Below are 18,789 nucleotides of genomic sequence, written 5' to 3'. Positions count from 1 at the left end.
AGGGAGCGAGCGAGAGAGAGAGAGAGAAAGATGGATTTTCACGGATAGTGGAATTTGTGGGGCAATGTTGGTACTGCATTACTGAACATATTTTAGCCTATTTTTCCCAGCTCTGTGTTTTAAGTCTGTTCATCATAATGCCCTTTGACTCTCTGCACTTACTCCATCATAATTATCCTTTAATACGCTTATAAATGAACTTTTAGCTTATCTTCCATTAATTCTCCAGAACAAGCACAGCCATTGAAATAAAGCATTTAACCCTCTTGTGTTTGGTCTTCCCCTTGCCCGAGGCAAGGAGGAAATTCCTAGAGGGGAATTGCATTGCACTCCTGTATGGAGGTGAACAGGAGCGGCAGTCACCCGCCTCTGCTCCCAAACCCAAGTGAGAGTCACAGCTTGTGTGTGAGGCCAGCGTGTCAGGAGGGCCTCCTGGCACCCGGTGGGGGGAAGGCGAGGGCGTGGGGACACTCAGCCCGGGATCAGAGCCCCAGGAGCTGCATGGGCCCTGGGACAGGATGACGCCCACGGGAGACGGGGACCTGCCCCGGTCTTCGTAACACATGAGGAAGCTCCAGTGTAGACTGCAAGCAGCTCAGGTGGTCAGCTAAGAGCCCGGGGCCAGGCTGGCCTGTGTCCCCCTCGGCCACCTGGCAGCTGTGCGACCTTCAGCAATAGTGTGGGCTCTCATCAGTCTCCCGTCTGTAAAGCGAGAACAGCGTGTGCCCCACGGGTGTGGGAAGGACGGACGGAACCCGGCGTTAAAAACTAGACAACAGGCCCACGAGGAGTCGCTTATGCTGCGTCACCAAACCCAGACCCCACCTCACTACAGTCTCGCCTCCCCCAGAAGTGGAATCGTAACCGTGTCAATCAGCGCTAATGAGGTCATCTGCCTGATCTACCCCTGCCGTCCCCTAAAGGGAAGTGACCTTGCTATAAACAACATGCTTTTTTGTCTCGTGTAACTTCCTTGTTCCTGCTCCCTCTGCCTGTGAAAGTCTTTCACTTGGTACAGCTCCTCGGAGCTCTTTCTATCTGCTGGACTGAACACTGCGTGATTGAAATCGTTCTTTCCTCAAATAAACTCTTACAATTTTTAATATGCTTCATTTCTTTCTTTTTCTTTTTTTGGTTGCGCTGCATGGTTTGCGGGATCTTAGTTCCCCGACCAGGGATTGAACCTGGGTCCCCGGCAGTGAAAGTGCTGAGTCCTGACCTCTGGACTGCCGGGGAATTCCTTTAACATGCCTCAGTTTATCTTTTAACACAGGGCAGGGAGAACATTTAGCCCAATAGGTGAGACTCACCGGCCAGGCCCCCTTCACGTCCTCCTGGACACACCGAGGGTGCTTCCTGCGAACGCCTGTCACTCTGCCTTCCACCCGACTGCTGGGAACGCCAGAGCATCAGTGCCCAAAAACAGCCCCAACCCACAAGGGCAGGAGCTGACAGCCACGGCTCCAGCTCCCTGGCCTTCAGGTGGGATGCCCCGAGTCCGTGCTCACCGGTCCCCAGAGCCCACCGAGGCAATGCCCCGCCCACCCCATCCTCCACTCCCCTGCTCAGTCCTGACGTCAGCAGAGACACCTGTGGTGGCTCCTTCGTCCCAGCCCCACCTCCCACTTCCCACCAACGCTGAGCCCCGTAAGTTGCCTCCACTTTTCTTCCAGCTTCACGTTTAGCTGGCATCTCCTGCCCAGCCACCAATCGACCACATCTGATCAACCCACTTACCTTGGCCACCGTCAGGAGAGCTGCTGTGCTCACAGTCGGGGGGAGTCTGTCTCATCCTGGAGGGGCAGCCGCTGTCTAACTGTGTCTACATGATCCCAGCTCCACGGAGCCCCACACTGTGCCTGACCCCCAGGAGATGCCAAAAATGCCGGTCCTCATCCCCATCCTCAGGGAGCTGGAGAAGCCAGGATACTCAGAATAGGGGTCCCAGTCTGGGGCCCACAGAAGCCGAGCCCAGACAGGGGTTCACAAGCTCTGGTTCACTGAAGGGCAACACCTATGAAGAAGGAGGAAGCAGGGCAAGAACGCGGTTTCTGGTGAAGTTTGGCTCCAGCTGGATCCCGCAGGAGTTCTGGAGCTCAAGGGCACCACAGGGACTGTCCTGTTGAGACAGGAGGCAGGGGCTTGGTACCCAGAGGTCCTCACCCTGGCCGGGCAGTCAGAAGCCTCAGGCGGCTGGGTGCCGGGGGTGGAGGCCGCAGCTCTGGGCCAGGCGGCTTCCCCTCCCCAGAGGGGTCCAGGAGCAGGTGGCAGGAGCGGGCCCCAGCCCCCACAGCAGCTGGGGAGGACACACCCTCTAACCAGAAAAGGACACGGGGCGGGGTGATGGGGGGATCTGGGCAGAGCACTAGAAACATCTGCTACTGACACAGGCTGGGACCTGGGACCCGGGACCCTTTGCTGCAGAGCTTGCACCTGGACAAACATCTCCTCAAGCAACAAAATACAAAGAAACTATAAAGGACTAAAAATAACTGCACGCAGTTGGGGCAAACTATGAACAGTAAGATATGAACAAGTTAGGAACAAGAAGACCCAAAACCCAGCTGCCACTTTTGAGGTGCGGGAGCGAAAGCAGGGTACTGCCCACAGCACCACCAAGGGTGTGCGCAGACCACCTACGTCGCCCCTCTGGCCTGACCTCTGGGCCCGAGACCAGCTCGCACCTCCCTCAGCGAGTGAGCAAGGGTACCTGTTGTTCTCCCTCCTTCCTGCTGCAGCACAAGCCCCCATAAAGCCTTGCCTGAATTCCTCGTCTGGCCTCTTATCAATTTCTACTGATTAAAACCCCAGTCGGTAACACTACAATGGCTTAAAGCTCTAGAGAGTAAGCCAGAGCTGGTCCAAGGACTCAGTACAGAAGGTTCAAGGAGCCAGAAGGTACAAAGGGACCAGGGGTCAAGATCAAAGCAGGATCTAGCAAAGGAGAGTCTCTGATCCAATCCTTGTGTTCCCGTGAAACATTGTTCACAAAGGATTACATACAGATAAATCACATTTAGTTATACAGTTCATGCACCCAGTCTACTGAAAAGTGTCAACTTTCATTAAAGTAGTGCTGTCCCCGAAACCCAGAGCAGCTGCAACTACCTGAACAGGCAGGGGGCTTCCCTGGGGACACTGGGGGATGATGGTGGGAGGGGGGACCTCCCTGCAGGCCTGGGACTTGGCTGACCTTTACGGCTGTTGCCTGCCGACCCCTCAGCCAGGCGCCCCCTCCCTCCGGTCTTTTCCCTCCCAGTCTCCGAGAAGACGCTCCCTCGCCCACCTCCAGCCCGCACACACTGTTCCTACCCCCCCTTTCTCCCTGGCCCCCTCTTCACCTCTTCCAGCCTCGCCCGAGGCCCCCTCCTCCAGGAAGCCTCTCTGGCCCAGCTGAGCCAGGCACCTTCCTCTGAGACCCCTTGTGACCTGAGCCGCCTCTAGCAGGTGCCTGGGGGCATGAATGTCCTGTGGGGGCCATGGGCTTATGTTCCACAACAGCTGCAAGCACCCAAGCCCTTTTCTCCGCCTCCTGAGTCTCAGCTCCCTTCTCCATAAAATGTGCCCTTTTTCCATACTGGGTTGGAGTTAGCATGCTGGGTATGTGGCCAGCACATAGTAATGACTGGTAAACACCACTGAACAGAGTACAAGCCCCTAAAGATACCTAAGACTCCCATTTGCAAAAGCTGAAAAAACAGAACGGAGAAGGAAGCTGTTTAAAAGCTTTCTAGCTCAGGGAGGTGTCACGCCTGGATTTTAATTTCTCACCATCACGACCCTGTAATTATTTACTGGTTTTCATGCCGTGTGGAGAATGGCTTCAAAGAAGGCAGGGACCCATGGGGAGAGAGACCAGAGGGCAAGGTTGATGCCCCAAGAGATAAAACCATGAGACAGTCAGTCAGAGAGGCAGCATCGGAATCTATCAAGTAATTGCTATTTCACTGGGAATGGAAAGCAAATGAAAAAGCCTGGAAATCATGGTCAGATGAAAATGGTGTGGGCTCCAAAAATGTCTGCAATCCACATCACATCTGAAACCCTTCTTAAGAGCACAGTTAGATTTAACCTCTGCAGATAAAGAATTTGCCGTGAGTGTGTGTGTGTGTGTGTGTGTGTGTGTGTGTGTAATCAACACTCCCTTTGGGTGGATGCTGGCCCAAGGCTTAGCAGACAAATGGGGAGGGGCCCCAGAGAGCCCTCTTTCTCATCCTCCCACCTGGGGCATCTCCATAGTAAATGGGGTGCAAGGAGCCAGCAGATGCCCAGGAAGTCCAGGAAAGTGATGACAAAGAGAAATACGAGTTGGGAGATCCAGATCCAGCCCCCACCCCTTGGCTCACTGGCGCTTCTCTGGTCTCCGCTTTGATCATCAGTAAGATGATTAGAGGTTAGGTTAGATAGAGTTGTGTGCTGTGTGTTTAAACTTTATTTTTGTAAAAGGAATAAATGCAGATGGTTGAAGCTTAAAATTACAGAAGGATATTCAGTGATCATCTCCCTCCCACCCCAGCCCTACTTGTGCATGCTCCTCCCAGAGACAGTTTACACATTTACTAAGAAATGCATCATTCACTTTATTTATGCAAACCTCCCACACCTGACACTTTTCACTCACAACACGCCTGGGAGATGGTGCTGCGCCAGCACGCAAATGCTATATCTTTTCTCTTTCTTAAGGCTACAGGGTCTCCCACTATAATTCTAAGTAGTTTTTTAGGTTTCCTTCCAGCTCTGAAAATCCAAGTTGTCCATTCAAACCTGCCTTCAGCCTGCCCAGAGTGGGTGGCAGGAGGGCTCGGCTCTCCTCCCTCACAGGTGCTCTGGTGGGACCCTTCCCACAAACGAGCCCGTCCCTCTCCTCAGACCTGGGATGGTCGGATTATAGCACAATGGCATCTCGGCAGCAAACCAGCCTGAAAAGGGTCTGTTCCTATGGCTGTGCTAACACACAAGGGGTGGAGCCTTCTGTTACCAAATGTGGGAAACTCGAGAGTGAGCCGACCCCGTGAAATACTCAGACACGCTCCAGAAAACGCTTGACCCCAAACGACTACCCCTGCCTATCCCCAAAGCTGGTCTGTCCCCTTGTGCCAGGATAATGCTCCCACCAGGCTGGTTCATCCCCTAGAAAAGAAAAAGAGAATTAGGTCCTGAACACAAAAGAGACGGCATCCTCCTTGGAACCCCTTGTCCAGCTACAGAAGTACACCAGGTTGGACCCACAAAACTGTCATACCTATGACAGCGCCCAAGGGGAGTCTTGGACAGACCCCAGGCAGGCTGCTGACCCCTCCTCATTCTGGAGGGCAAGCCTGGGGACTGGCCAGGAGGTGGGCAGGCGGGTGAAGAGAAGAGTTGGAGGCAGCCTGAGATGGCACCAAACAGAGATAAAGTGAGGCAGATGCGGGGTGCTGACTGGGAGAACGGAGCCTTCAAAGACCATCGGATCTACCAAAATCACCCGACGTTTGTGACTGAAGGGTGATGGGGAAATGAAAAACAGAGAGGTGGAAAGGATATTCTGAACAATGAGAAAGACAGTATAGTAGTTACCCAGTGCTGTGCAACAGATTACCCCGCCACTTAATGGTTTAAAACAGCAACAGTCATTTATCGTCTTATGGTTTCTGTGGTCAGGATTCTCTGGGCGCTGCTGGTGCAGGGTGTCTCATGGGGCTGAATTGTCTGGAGCCTTGACCGGGCTGGAGGACCCCCACCCACGCTGAAGCTGTTGGTGGGAGCCCTTCGTGCCTCTCACGGGGGCCTCTGCACAGCGGCTTGAGCGCCCTTATGGCCCGGTGGCTGGCAACCCACCCCATGAGCCGTGCAAGACAGAAACTGCAGTGCTTTTGCGACCTGGCGGTTGGAGGCCAGCCTGAGTCGGTGTGGGCAGGATGGCACAAGAGTGTGACTCCTTGTGGGGAGGGGTCGTCGGCAGCCATATTGGAGACTGGCCTCCCGGACCAAGTGAGCCAAGACATTCTGGAAACAGGGTACTGAGAGCTGCCAAAGCAGGTCCATGGATTCTGTAGACATCGGAAGAGGATGATAAGGATGGAGAATTAGCAAGGAGAAAAGGAACATTAAAACCTTCTCGTACTTCCATTGGACAGTGGTACCCAGAACTTTTTCTTTTCTCATCTTTGTTATTTTAAATCAGTGGTTCCTAACCTTTTTGGCACCAGGGACCGGTTTCATGGAAGACAACGTTTTCATGGATGGGGGTGGCGGATGGTTCAGGCGGTAATGCGAGCGATGGGGAGTGATGGGGAGAAGCAGATGAAGCTTCGCTCGCTCCCCCGCCACTCACCTCCTGCTGTGAGGCCCGGTTCCTAACAGGCTGCAGACCGGTACTGGTCCGCGGCCCGGGGGTTGGGGACCCCGGTTTTAAATTATTTTAAATGATATCAGTAATGCATGCATATATCTTCATTACAGTGCATATATCTTCCTTGTAATGAAGATATATGCCCTCTTGCCTCCACCCTCAGAGGCTGTCACGGTGCCACATTGAAGTAATATCCCAGTTTTCTCCTTATGCTACATCTGAGGTGTGTGTGCAGGTATGAAATGGATTTAATTTCACGAGAAATGTAATCTAATTTTCTAGGGTCTTTTGCATAAATTATATCATACAGTGTCTCATTGCCCTTCAAACTACTTTTCCACTTATCAATATGTCTTGGACATTCCATGCTTGTGTATAAGTCCACCTCATCCTTTGTAACTCCTGCTCAGGATTCCATACTGTGGATGTACCAAGGTTGTAACTATTTGCCTAATGAAAGAGAGCTAGGTTGTCTGTATTTTTCCTTTTACTAACAATGATGAACCTTGTATATTCATCTTTGTACATTTACTTCTGTGTAATTTATCATTTCTGAGTATATATATATATATTATCTTCAGTCATCAGTTTCTAATTTTATTGTATTGTGATCAGTGTGATCTATATCATGATTTCTATTTTTTTAATTTTATTGACAACTTCTTTATGGCTTAACACATGCCCAGTTTCTGTGACCATGCTATGTATGATTGAAAATAATGTATATTCTCTGATGGGTCAAAAGACCTACTATCTATTATAGGAAACTTGTCATCTGTGTTGTTCAAGTGCTCTGCTTATCTTTATCTTCTTGATCTGTGTCAGTTTTGAGAATGTCCATTAAAAATCTCACACAGGATAGTGGATTTTTAAATTTCTCTTTGTGTTTCTGTCAGCTTTTATTTTCTTTTTTATAAACTTATTTATTTTATTTATTTATTTTTGGCTGTGTTGGGTCTTCGTTGCTGCACGCGGGCTTTCTCTAGTTGCCGCGAGCAGGCGCTACTCTTCATTGCGGTGCACGGGCTTCTCATTGTGGTGGCTTCTCTTGTTGCGGAGCACGGGCTCTCGGCACACGGGCTTCAGTAGTTGTGGCTCACAGGCTCTAGAGCGCAGGCTCAGTAGTTGTGGCGCACGGGCTTAGTTGCTCTGGGGCATGTGGGATCTTCCCGGACCAGGGCTCGAACTGTGTCCCCTGCATTGGCAGGCGGATTCATAACCACTGCACCACCAGGGAAGTCCAGCTTTTATTTTCTATATAAAAGTCACTCATGTTTATTCACCGCCAGCTGTTGTCAGACCCAGTGGTGAGGACTTTCCTCGTGTTATTACCTCCTTTCTCCCTCACAGCAGCCTAGGGGGAGGGAGGCATTACCATCCTTGCTTTTCAGGTGAAAAACCCAAGGCACAGGGACACTTGGGATCGCACCCTGGAAAGGAGCCGAGTCCAGAGCGAACCCTGCACGTTGCCGCCAGGACATGAGTTCTCACCACTGTCACCTCAGCGCCACCCTCACTCCACACACCACTTGGGGAAAAGCTACCAGTTCCTATGACACTCTGCCTTCTGGGCCGCAGGAAAGTTTATATTTACTGAAAGAGTTCTTTAGAGTTACCACGTGAACTCCTTTACCTCCGGGCTTCTTCCACTCAGCATCACGCTTGTGAGTTCACCCGTGACCACGTGCACTGTGTTCATTGCTGCTGCTGTGTAGTATTTCACGATCCACACATCCACTCTGCTGTGGGTGAGCATTTGGGGTCTCTCCAGCTGGGACTATTACATGTAGCACTGCCAGAGGGGACGCAGTGAGCACAGGTTCCCAGCAGAAGAATCGCTGGGTGGCAGGGGGGTGCCTGGGTCTGCTCTCGTGGATACCCCCAAACACTTCCCCAAAGTGCTCGTTCCACAGTCCTGTTAAATGATTCTTTGACTTTAGACTTAATATTTCCCCTAGGAGGGAAAATACACCTCTACTGAGCACCTAATGTATCCAGCCGTGTTCCCAGGCCAAGCCTCTGCATAACCAGCCTTTGATGAGGCAGTGCTGGGGCCATGGCTCACCGCGGGACGGGCTTCCCGAGGCTTGGAGCAAAGGGCCACGTTCACATGGTCAAGACTGCACTTGAGTATCTCTCAGGAAGCCACTGTATGCAAGACTGACATACCACCTTTCAATAAACTCAACCGTGGAGGAGACCATCCGTCTAAGAAAATTGGGATTCATTCAGTGTGCTTCACATATGGGAGCATTAGACTCACACTCCACAGTGACATGGGGCTGAGAACAGCCAGGGGAAGAAGTGTCATCTCTCTGGGGTACATGCTTATTAGGGGCAGTGCTGACTGAATGACCACCGCTACTTAAATTGTTCTTTCTGATCCTTTCTGTCTCCCTCTCTGTCTCTGTCTCTATCTTTCTCTCTGTCTTCTCTCTCTCTCCCTTTCTCTGCAAACTTGTATAGTTGTATTTACAAAAGTCATACAATGTGACTGCATTTTATCATCCTTTTTTTTTTTTTTTTTTGCTGCGTTGCTCGGCTTGCAGGATCTTAGTTCCCTGACCAGGGATCAAACCCAGACCCCCCTCAGTGGAAGTGCACAGTCCTAACCACTGGACTGCCAAGGAATTCCTTATCATCCTCTTTTTAAGGAGGATGCATCTAAGGCTCAGAGAGGCTGTGTAACTTGCCCAAGAACACACAGTATTCAAACACATGACACTCTAACCCCACAGGGCATGATCTTTCAACCACACAACCTTCCTTACAAAGCAGGCAGGATCATATTATAAGGAATGTAAAAGACTCCTACAACCAGTAAGTTCCATATATGTGAGCAAAGCCTTAGGACACCAGAAGGATTTAGTGAGAGTTGCATAGAAATTCTTTGATATTTCAATGCTTACTTAGTTCTTAGCCATGAGGCTTTCCCCAGTGACCTGGAAGGGGTAGATTATACTCAAGTGTGCCCAGAAAATTGTTAATTTTCTAATTAAACCATTAGCTAATGCCATATGGTTTATGGGTCAAGAGAACCACATGTAATACTTGTTCATGTCCGAACTGTGGCTTTCTCTCAGGTCAAAGCTGCAGCTGTCCACTGTCTTGGTCTGTGGTTCTGAACACAGAGCCGTGAGTAGATTCTTTCTCCTCCGAGTGGGTCTGCACCCAGACCCAGGTAAGGAGTGCCCCCCCATCCTCCCAGCCCCTCCAGAAGCACAGGACAGGAGCACAGAAGACACCTAGCTAAGCTCCGCTGCTGGACAAGGGCTCCTGCTGGCCTCCTGGCCAGGAGAGGAGGTGGCCGTTGCTCCAGGGAAGTGGGTCCTCTCCTCTGGGCGTGGCCTGGGCGTGGCGATTCTGCCGTCACGTTCCAATGGTGTAAGTGCAATGGCACTAGTCAAGGGGAATATCCCGGTATCTTGGGCAGCCCCAAAGAAAGGGTGGTTTAAGTGGCTGTGGTCTAGCGTCTTCTCATTGGAAGCCTCAGGTCTCCAGGGGCTGGGCCAGCTCGTGGGTACCAGCTGTTCCCACTTACATGACCAAACCACCAACACACTCACATTTCAAACACAGAACCTGCCCTTAAATCAAAATGCTGAGACACAATTAAGTTGCTGAATCTGATTTGACTTTAAGGCCTCGGTTTCTCAAATAGTTTAGGGGACACTCTGGTGGCCAATGGTGGGAGTCTCATCACCAAGTGACACTTGCTTGGGAAGTCAAAGTCCCCCTAGGTGACTGGGCCAGGAAGCCTTGCCAATAACGTTGCCAGTCATGTTGACTGCCCTTGCTCTCAACCTTTTCCTCTTCCAAATTATTTCCTCTGCGGGAATCCTGTGACATCCTTTCTTGTGCCTTTAAGGCAAAGGAAACGGTCCTATCAAGCCCCCTGCATGGCAAGTCACACTGTGTGCACTGCAACTTTAAGAAAAATTTTAATAGGAAAGGAATCTTCCTAAAAGCATTTTCTGATCATTGTCAAAGAATTCAATCCCCTCTTTTAGCTTAGAGATAAATAAAGTCCTGATTACTGGAGCAAAGTACCTTGAGAATTTCGCATTTATTCCCCTGACGACATAATCCTCTGCCGATGAATTGACCACATGACATACACGCTCCTGTAACGCCCACGTGTTAGTGTCAGGGAACAAAATCACAATCTGATTTGATTATTTTTGAGGCAGGAGAACCTGAAACCACATAATCATCAGACACAAAATAAGCTGTTTATCCTATTTTACATACACTCACAATCGCATCTCACTTTTGAAATGACTGTAAATTACTCTCTGAAATGACTCCTTTTTCTGATTATAAAAGTGTTCATGCCTGTTGTAGGAAATAAAAAAGTAACAATCACCCTAAGCCCATGACTCACAAATAAGTCCCATTAACGTCTTTGGTATATTTGATGCATACAAAATGTTACAACTCAGTGTCACCGTAGATACAGCTTGTCGCACTGATTTTTTTTTTTCACTTCACATCATTTACCTGCAGTTTTAACTGTCGTCAAAATGCTTCAAAATCTGGAAGGATATATGCCAAGGTGGAAACAGTGACAACCTCTGGGTGGTAGGAATATGATGTTTTTATTTTCTTATTTTGTGTATTTTTTTTCTAATTTTTCTAATTTCCTACACATTCATTGCACATTTATTATTCTAATGCACATTTATTATTATGAGGAGATTCCTTTTAAATTTGAAAAGGTTTTTTTCCCTTTGACTGTGTAATAGTTCTTCTTGTGGATACACTCTGGTTTACTTAATCTTCACCCAAATGGTGGACATTAAATGCCCTTTCCAAGGCCAGCGATGAGTTCATGTAGCCATACGTTTTTGTAAAATCCACAACAGACAAATACCATGACCACAGGCATTTAAGACGTTCTGACTTGACCCCCTCGCAGCCCTGTGTGTCAAGTTTGCTAGGAGGTCAGAGGCATCTAAGGGAAGTTGAGTTGAGGATGCAATCACTTCTGGTCGTAGCTAGGTTACTGCAGCCGTCCTAGCTTGGGGATGGCTTTCAGGAATGCTCCTATGTCATCAAATCCACAAGGATTTAAGGGCCTTTGAATCTCTTTGAATCCTACCCAAAATTAATACGGCAATTAGATACCAAAACCAAAAACACATGGACATGGATGGACCTGGAGGTCCATTATGTTAGTGAAATAAGTCAGAGAAAGACAAATACTGCATGATCTCACTGCAGAGACAGGTTCTGAGGGGCCGAGTCCAGAGCATTTGTTTCCCAAGGAGCTTGTCTCTGTAAGTGCATCAGGGCTGCATCTACGCGAAGGGCAACGGAGGGCCCTGTGTGGGAAAGAGGATCGAGGAACATTCACACCCAGCTCAGACTGGCCTGGAGCCACCACCGGCAGAGTCTGACATCTGCTTGGGGAATTCCCTGAGGAGGTGAGGCGCCAGGCCAGGCAGGTGCCGGCGGAGCGAGCCTCGTCTCCAGGCTGGAGCAGGCGGCCTGCGGGACAGGCTGCACTTCCTGCAGGAACACAGCGTCAGGACCATGTCCAAACACTGGCTACTACTGCCCGTTTTCACAAGAACACCCTTCCAATAGCAACAACAAGAGTGCACCAAAGTGCATATATGCAGGAGATGGGCGAGATTCCACTCGGTTTTGAAGGGCTTCGAGGATCAGCCACCCGGAGAGAACTGCAGGGTCCTCGCTTGGTGAAAAGTCAGGTCTCCTGGATGAGGATGGCCAAAACCATCACTGTGTCTGCAACCCCCCAGCTGTCAGCCAGCTTCGTTTTAAAAAAATTAGTAAACATACTGCTCAGAAGTTCAAAGTCTTGATAAACAAGGAAAGACAAGAAACTGTCACAGATGGAAGATTAAGGACCCATGATGACTAAATGCCACGTGGAATCCTGGATTGAATTTTTTTTTTAATTTTTTAATTTTTATTGAAGTAGAGTTGATTTACAATGTTGTGCCAGTCTCTGGTGTACAGCAAGGTGACTCAGTTATACACATATAGACATTCTTTTTTTTTTTTGTATTCTTTTCCATTATGGTTTACTGGACTGGATTCTGAAACAGAAAAAATGCCATTAGTGGAAAAACTGGTGAAATCCAAATAAAGTCTGTGGTATAGTAAATAGTGTAGTGCCCGTTTTGACAATGTAGCATCGTCATGTAAGTCCCCCTGCCACCACCCCCGGACATGCCGGGGTCCCTTGGATGCTGTCGCCAGGGGTGGCCAGCAGCTCCGGGGCTGTGTCACACCGTGGCCCTGAATTCCAGGACGATGAGGAAAAATAAAGGAGTGAGACTTGCCTGAACCGTCTCTGCCCCTTGGAAAGCAACGCCCTCCAGCAGCAGGCCAGCGCTGCCCTGCTCTCTGTCCCCTTCTGAACATGGGGACATGGCTGACTCGTTTCAGAGATTTGACCATCTCGCCAGTGCCTGCCTGCCCTGCAGCCCAGTGTTCACGTGTTAAACCACCATCCTTCCCATGGAGAGTTCTGACAGACCACACAGCCAAGCCCCCGCCCGCCCGCCCTCAAGCGTGTATAGGGTCCCTCAGTCTAGCCTTGAGGGGACAGCTGGTCCCCAGAAGGCAAAGCCTGACGCAGGCTGGGGAGTGATCCCGGGTTGCAGGCACGAGGGCTGGGGGAGGAGGGGACCAGTGCTGGGGAGCATTACTGGGTTGGTCAACGTGTCTGAAGGGGCCTTGAGGAGATGTCCCCTCCCTATGGGCACCCACACCCGTGTCTGGGGAGCCCCAGGCCAGAAGGTAGATGCAGGGCAGGGCCAGGGCCGACCCACCAGATTATTCTTGGGCAAAGCAGAGTCGGGAAGGGTAAGAGGAGGGGCCAAGAGGATGGTTGGTGGAGGAGGTGGGATCCAGCCCATCCTGAGGAGGAGATGCTCTGTCCCCTCCTCTCAGCCCCAGCAGCTCCCAACCAGAACTCCCATGAGGTCCTTACTGAGCCCACATCAGGGCAGGCAGAGGGGCCCAGGAGCCAACATCTGCAGGGGCGGTCCCCAGCCACCCACAGAGGATTTATGGCGGATGGAGACCCCAGGTCCCCGCCGGCCTGAGGCCCCCAGGAGGCTTGAGCCGAGTGTACCAGTGCACCCGCCCGGCTCCCATCTCCTCCCTGTCCCACTACCCAAGTCCTTCCTAGCGCTCCCAGGATCACGCCCCAGGTAAACTCCCTGCACCAAATCCTTGTCCAGGGCTGCAGTGACTGAGCCAGAGTCTGAACCCAGCACTGACCAGCTCAGGGCCCAAACGCGCAGCCACTGTGTTGCCCTTGGCTTTGGGTCCCCGCCGCCGCCCGGCCCACTGGGTCCTGTGAGGCCACAGGACATCGGCCTGCAGCCCCTACCACTGGGTGCCATCTTCCGACCCCGGGGACCAACAGCGTCTCAGGGCAGGGTGGCGAGGGTCCCAGGACAGTCAGAGATCAGGTTCCACGCATCTTCCCACGTGGGCCGCGTGATGGGAGCCCCCTCCTCACCCAATTTCTTGTCCCATCCCAAATCCCCCACCCACAGGAAGAATCCTCTCCTTAAACCAACAGAAGTGGAGCAGCTGTTGTGGGACAGTAATTTGGGTCACTGTCAAGTGATCTCAGTGAACTGGTGTTCATGGCTTCCCCACCTGAGGGGCTAGTCCGGGCGCCCCAGGTGGAGAGCCGAGTGGGGTCGTCTCGGCCGCTGAAAAGCCCGGGGTCCGAGGTCGGCCAGGGTGAGGCCATGAGCCCGGCTGGTGGGTCTAAGGGCCGTGTCCGGGTTTCTGCTCGCAAACGACTGGGCCTCGGAATGTTCCCAGCTGATCCCAGACAGATGGCATGCCGGGTGCCCTGGTGTGCAGCCAGGTGCCAGGCCCTCCCGGGAGCTCGTCCCCCCGGCACCTCTGCCCATCTTCACCGCCGCCTCGCGGAGCCCCCAGGGCCTGCCCTCCTGGGCCTCGTGCCCGCCCACCCCGTCTCCAGGCTCTGACCACCCCGTTTCCTCCCAGCCCCACTTCCCTAGTTCATCTCACTCTTTTTGACAAGACCCTCCTGAGGCCCGACCCAGGGGCTCTCACAGTCCTCCTGTGGTTTCTCGTCCCGGCACCGCCAGGCAGAGAACTCTTCCCCTCCCACTGGCTCCCTCACAGCAACCGTTATGCTGCCCAACGGCTCTGAGACCTGCCTGTGCTGCCTGGGATGGGCCCCTCTGGGCTTGAGCCCTGCTGTCGCTGGGCTGGGCCTTCATCTTTTTTTTTTTTTTTTTTTGGGATGCTCAGGCCAAGCACATTTAATAATCCTCACTGGGAGAGGGTTGAAAACTATTTGACACATTCCCTAAACCAGTAAATCAGAGATTCAGATAAATAATGATCCAAAGGGGGGACTGTCATCTACCCCAAGGCCACAGACAGATAACTAGAATTCTGGGTCCCAGGGTGAGTCTGGGAGGTGGGACCCTGTGAAAGGCAGCTGTGACAGGTGATGTCTGTCAGACACCAGCTTCTGGGCTGGCCCTGCTCCCTTCCCAGGTTCTGGGCGGGGAGGGAGAGCAGGCTTTGGCTCAGTAGAACTCTGGAGGAACCTGAGTGGGGACCAGGGCTGGCTGAGGGGACAGGCTCACTTATAGTTTTTGGAGGGAAATTCCCGCCGGCCTTTCCCCTTGCCGCCAAAGTTGCGCACCCGATGGATGACCTGCAGCTGCTGCTCGATGGTCGCGGTGATGTTCACATCATCGGGGATGTGGACGTAACGGACATTCCGGCCTGTCACAAAGAGGTCATCCAGCTCGACCTGATGCCCCCAACGGTCCGTGTAGGTGACCTGGGCCAGGCGGATGTTCATGAAAGCATCAACGTTGTCTATGCATCCGCGGGCCATGCTCTCATCCCGCAGGTCCACGGTGGTGACCTGGCCCTGGAGGCCCTGCAGCAGGATGATCAGGCTGTTCTCGGAGATGGTCCGCTCCTTCACTGAGTGGCTCACTGCCATTCTTCCACACTGCGGCTGCTCGCTAGAGCGTGGGAGTGGGCTTGGGTGAGGAGCTACGCTCAGCAATCGGGAGGAAAACGCTGGCCCCGCTCCCTCCGCCTCCGCGGCTCCTGGCTCCCCAGCGTTCCGCCCCTGGCTCCCGGACACACCGCGCGCGTTCCTTCCGCTGTCCCGCTGCGCGTCGCCGCCGAAACTAGCGAGCGCCTAGCCGGCCTGCTCCTCTCCCGCGGCCGAAGTGAGAAGCCATGGCAACCGAGGGGCCGCTCTGCCCTCCCGGACCATCGAGAGCGCGGCAGCGCGCAGGGCCCACGACCCCGCCTGGGCCTTCATCTTTTCAAAGCCTCAGTTCCCTCCTCTCTGAAATGTGGGTGATAACATCAAGTTCCCAGGCCGTTGTGGGTAACGGGAGCTGGGCACAGGCTGACAGCACAGCCGTCTGGGCAGCCCTGCAGTCAGGGCCCCGGGCTCATCTACGACCGTTTTCACATCTCTGATGCCTCGGAGGCAGAAAGCCAGCTGTTGCTGGTGTCGCTTGAGGAAGGAGAGCAGAGAGATGCAAGAAAAAAAAATGAAGAGCACAGAAAATGGTAAAAAAAAAAAAAATAATAAGGACAGGGGAATTCCCTGGCAGTCCAGTGGTTAGGACTCCGTGCTTTACTGCCGTGGGCCTGGGTCCAATCCCTGTTTGGGGAAGTAAGATTCTGCAAGCCCCGCAGCTTGGCCAAAAGAAAACAAGAAAAGGACAAATCTAAATAAACACAAGTTGTGTAAGACTATAATGTAGTATAGGTTAAAAAATTTAAATATAGTGTATAAATCTGGAGGTGAGAGGTGGTAGTGGTGAATGAAGTAGTGTCCCAAGTTCCCCAATCATTAGGGAAGAGGGAAAGGTGATGATTAACTTTGGGCTTTGATGAGTTAAATATGCTGTGATGACCTTTAAAAGAATGGAAACAGTGTGTGTAACCTTTAAATTAGTAAAGGGGGAGAAGTAACATTTTAAAAACATACCCAATGAATCAAAAAGAAGATGAAGAAAAACAAATATAAGAAGAGGGACAATGTACAGAACTAAGTAAGAGTTTGGCAAGGAAGCCAGACACAAAATTATTAGTAAAATATCTATTCAAAAGCAAGCAAAAAAATTTAAAGCTATTATTTATGTTATCAAAAATAAGAAGTAGCTAGGAATAAATATAACAAGACACATATAAGAGCTTTTATACAGAAAATAATACAGTGTCATTGAAAGATGTTAGATATCTAAATTAATGAAAAGATATGCCTTGTTCACAGAAGTCTCAATATCGTAAGATGTCCGTTCTTCCCATATTGATTATAGGTTATATGCAAAAACCAAAAACCCAACAGGTTTTGTTGTTGTTGTTGTTTTTATTAGTGTATATATTATTAGTGTATATATTAAAGTAATTCTAAAATTCATTCAGAAATTTAAAAAAAAAAAAGAAAGGAGAGTAGATTTTAAATCTGCATGATGCAAAGAATTTTCTTCCAGCAACAGTTGTGAAATGCAGGAGGCCCTGGCATTTCTTTTAAAAGAGGATTCCATGCTGCTGGGCTTGGGTGGTTCCTGAGAGAGAAAAGATCTAGATTGTTCCTCAAGTTCCCCCTGGAGCCTCAACATCCTGATTCCATGATTCCCCACAGTCCCTAATTAAATTGTCTGACTAATCCTGCTCCTTGAGCCCTCCCCTGGCCTGTCCTTCCTGGCTGTTCCCCGCATACCCTCCATGCAGGGGACAACTCGGACGGCCTGTTTGCAGACTCGCCGCCCCTCAACAATACGCTGCACAGACAGGCTGCCCTGTCCGGCGGTCACCCCCTTTTGTGCACAGGCAAACTGCTAACGGGCAGTTGGAATGTCTTCTGAGCAGACAAAAGACCCACTCAAGTGTGCAACTCTTTGGGGGCAGCCGCCACTCCCTCCGCGGGTGGTTAAGGTCGGCACTGCCCGGGGCCAGCTGCTGAGTCCTGGGAGAAGAATGGCGCGGGCATGTGGGCTGGACAAAAGCCGCCGGCCCTGTGCCCAGGCCAGCCCGCCTTGCGGGGCATCTTCAGCATATGGGTCCCCAGGGCCTTTGCTCATTTAACTATCATGACTTCGATCTTGCGGAGGCAACAATATTTGCAGAACTTAAATGGGCCGTGAGACTAAATTAAATTCCCAAGGCAGCCAGAACCAAGATGCTAATTGGCTTGGCTCATGGTTCTTTCCCTCCACAAAACAGATTGCCTCATTCTGCAGGGGGACTAATTATTAATTGAAGCCATGAATAGAAAGAGATGGGAAGGACCTGTCACCTCCTGCTTAGTAAATGTTAAAGCTTTGTTATTCACGGGCACAGTAGAGAACCAGAGGCCTGCGGGGGGCGGGGTGGGGGGGGGCAAGTCAGGGATCCCATGGGTACCAACTGGGTTGTTCTGGGGTAGGAGAGACAAAGGCCATGTAATCTGAGGCCCCAGCAAATTCAGACTTTGGACAGACCAACAGAGTTTGTATACAAGTCTCAGTTTTTCACAAAACAGTGTAATTCTGACACACTGTCAGACGTTAAGAGTTAAAAAGTCCTTCATACTAATTTTATTTTATTTTATTATTATTATTATTTTTTTATAAATTTATTTTATTTTTATTTCTTTTTGGCTGCATTGGGTCTTTGCTTTCTCTAGTTGCAGCGAGTGGGGGCTACTCTTCGTTGCGGTGCACGGGCTTCTCATGGCGGTGGCTTCTCTTGTTGTGGAGCACGGGCTCTAGGGGCGCCGGCTTCAGTAGTTGTGGCTCGCGGACTATAGGACGCAGGCTCAGTAGTGGTGGCGCATGGGCTTAGTTGCTCCACGGCATGTAGGATCTTCCCGGACCAGGGCTCGAACCCGTGTGCCCTGCATTGGCAGGCAGATTCTTAACCACTGCACCACCAGGGAAGCCCCCATACTAATTTTAACTTGTGTCCCATTATGAGACCACACCTTTACACTATAAATTCATATTTTCCATGAATTCAACAGTTACCTTGTGAAGGGCACAACTCCACTGTACTTTATTTTGGTATATAAAAGGCACCTACTTGTTAAATACAAACAACTGAAACATACTATAACTCTTTGGTAACCCATTTTTCCCCAACATTTTATTACAAAAAGTTTCAAATATACAGAAAAGTTCAAAGTGAACCCCCATTTAGCCACCACGTACATTCCCCGGTTATTAAAACAGCTACATCTGCCTCATCACAAATCTACCCTCTGTCCAGCGATCAATCCATCTAAATTGACATCTAAGCTGCTGACATCCATGTCCTTCCACTAGACGCTTCAGCACGTGCGTCATTAACCAGAGGTCAACATGTGTTTGTGGGTGTTTTTAGGTAAAACATATATAATGTCACTCTTGACTCCAAAGTGCCCCATTCCAGAGTTTGGACAAAAGTGTGCACCCATGGCCAAACCC

General features: G+C 50.8%; 1 protein-coding gene across 1 annotated transcript; it reads right to left on the bottom strand.

Moving 5' to 3' along the window:
• Positions 1 to 14,603: 14,603 nt before the first annotated feature.
• On the bottom strand, positions 14,604 to 15,632 carry LOC118881204 (U7 snRNA-associated Sm-like protein LSm10). The gene has a single exon (XM_036825841.1). It carries the CDS (start codon positions 15,318 to 15,320, stop codon positions 14,949 to 14,951), a length of 372 nt encoding a protein of 123 aa, XP_036681736.1. The 5' UTR covers positions 15,321 to 15,632; the 3' UTR covers positions 14,604 to 14,948.
• Between the last annotated feature and the right edge of the window lie 3,157 nt (positions 15,633 to 18,789).

Source organism: Balaenoptera musculus, chromosome 15, assembly GCF_009873245.2.
Source record: "Balaenoptera musculus isolate JJ_BM4_2016_0621 chromosome 15, mBalMus1.pri.v3, whole genome shotgun sequence".
NCBI lineage: Eukaryota > Metazoa > Chordata > Mammalia > Artiodactyla > Balaenopteridae > Balaenoptera > Balaenoptera musculus.
The sequence above is the reverse complement of the archived record's forward strand: the minus strand, read 5'-3'. Positions and strand labels throughout refer to the sequence as shown.

Coding starts and splice junctions, on each gene's coding strand:
- LOC118881204 (XM_036825841.1), bottom strand. CDS start 15,320: ATGGCAGTGAGCCACTCAGTGAAGGAGCGGACCATCTCCGAGAACAGC.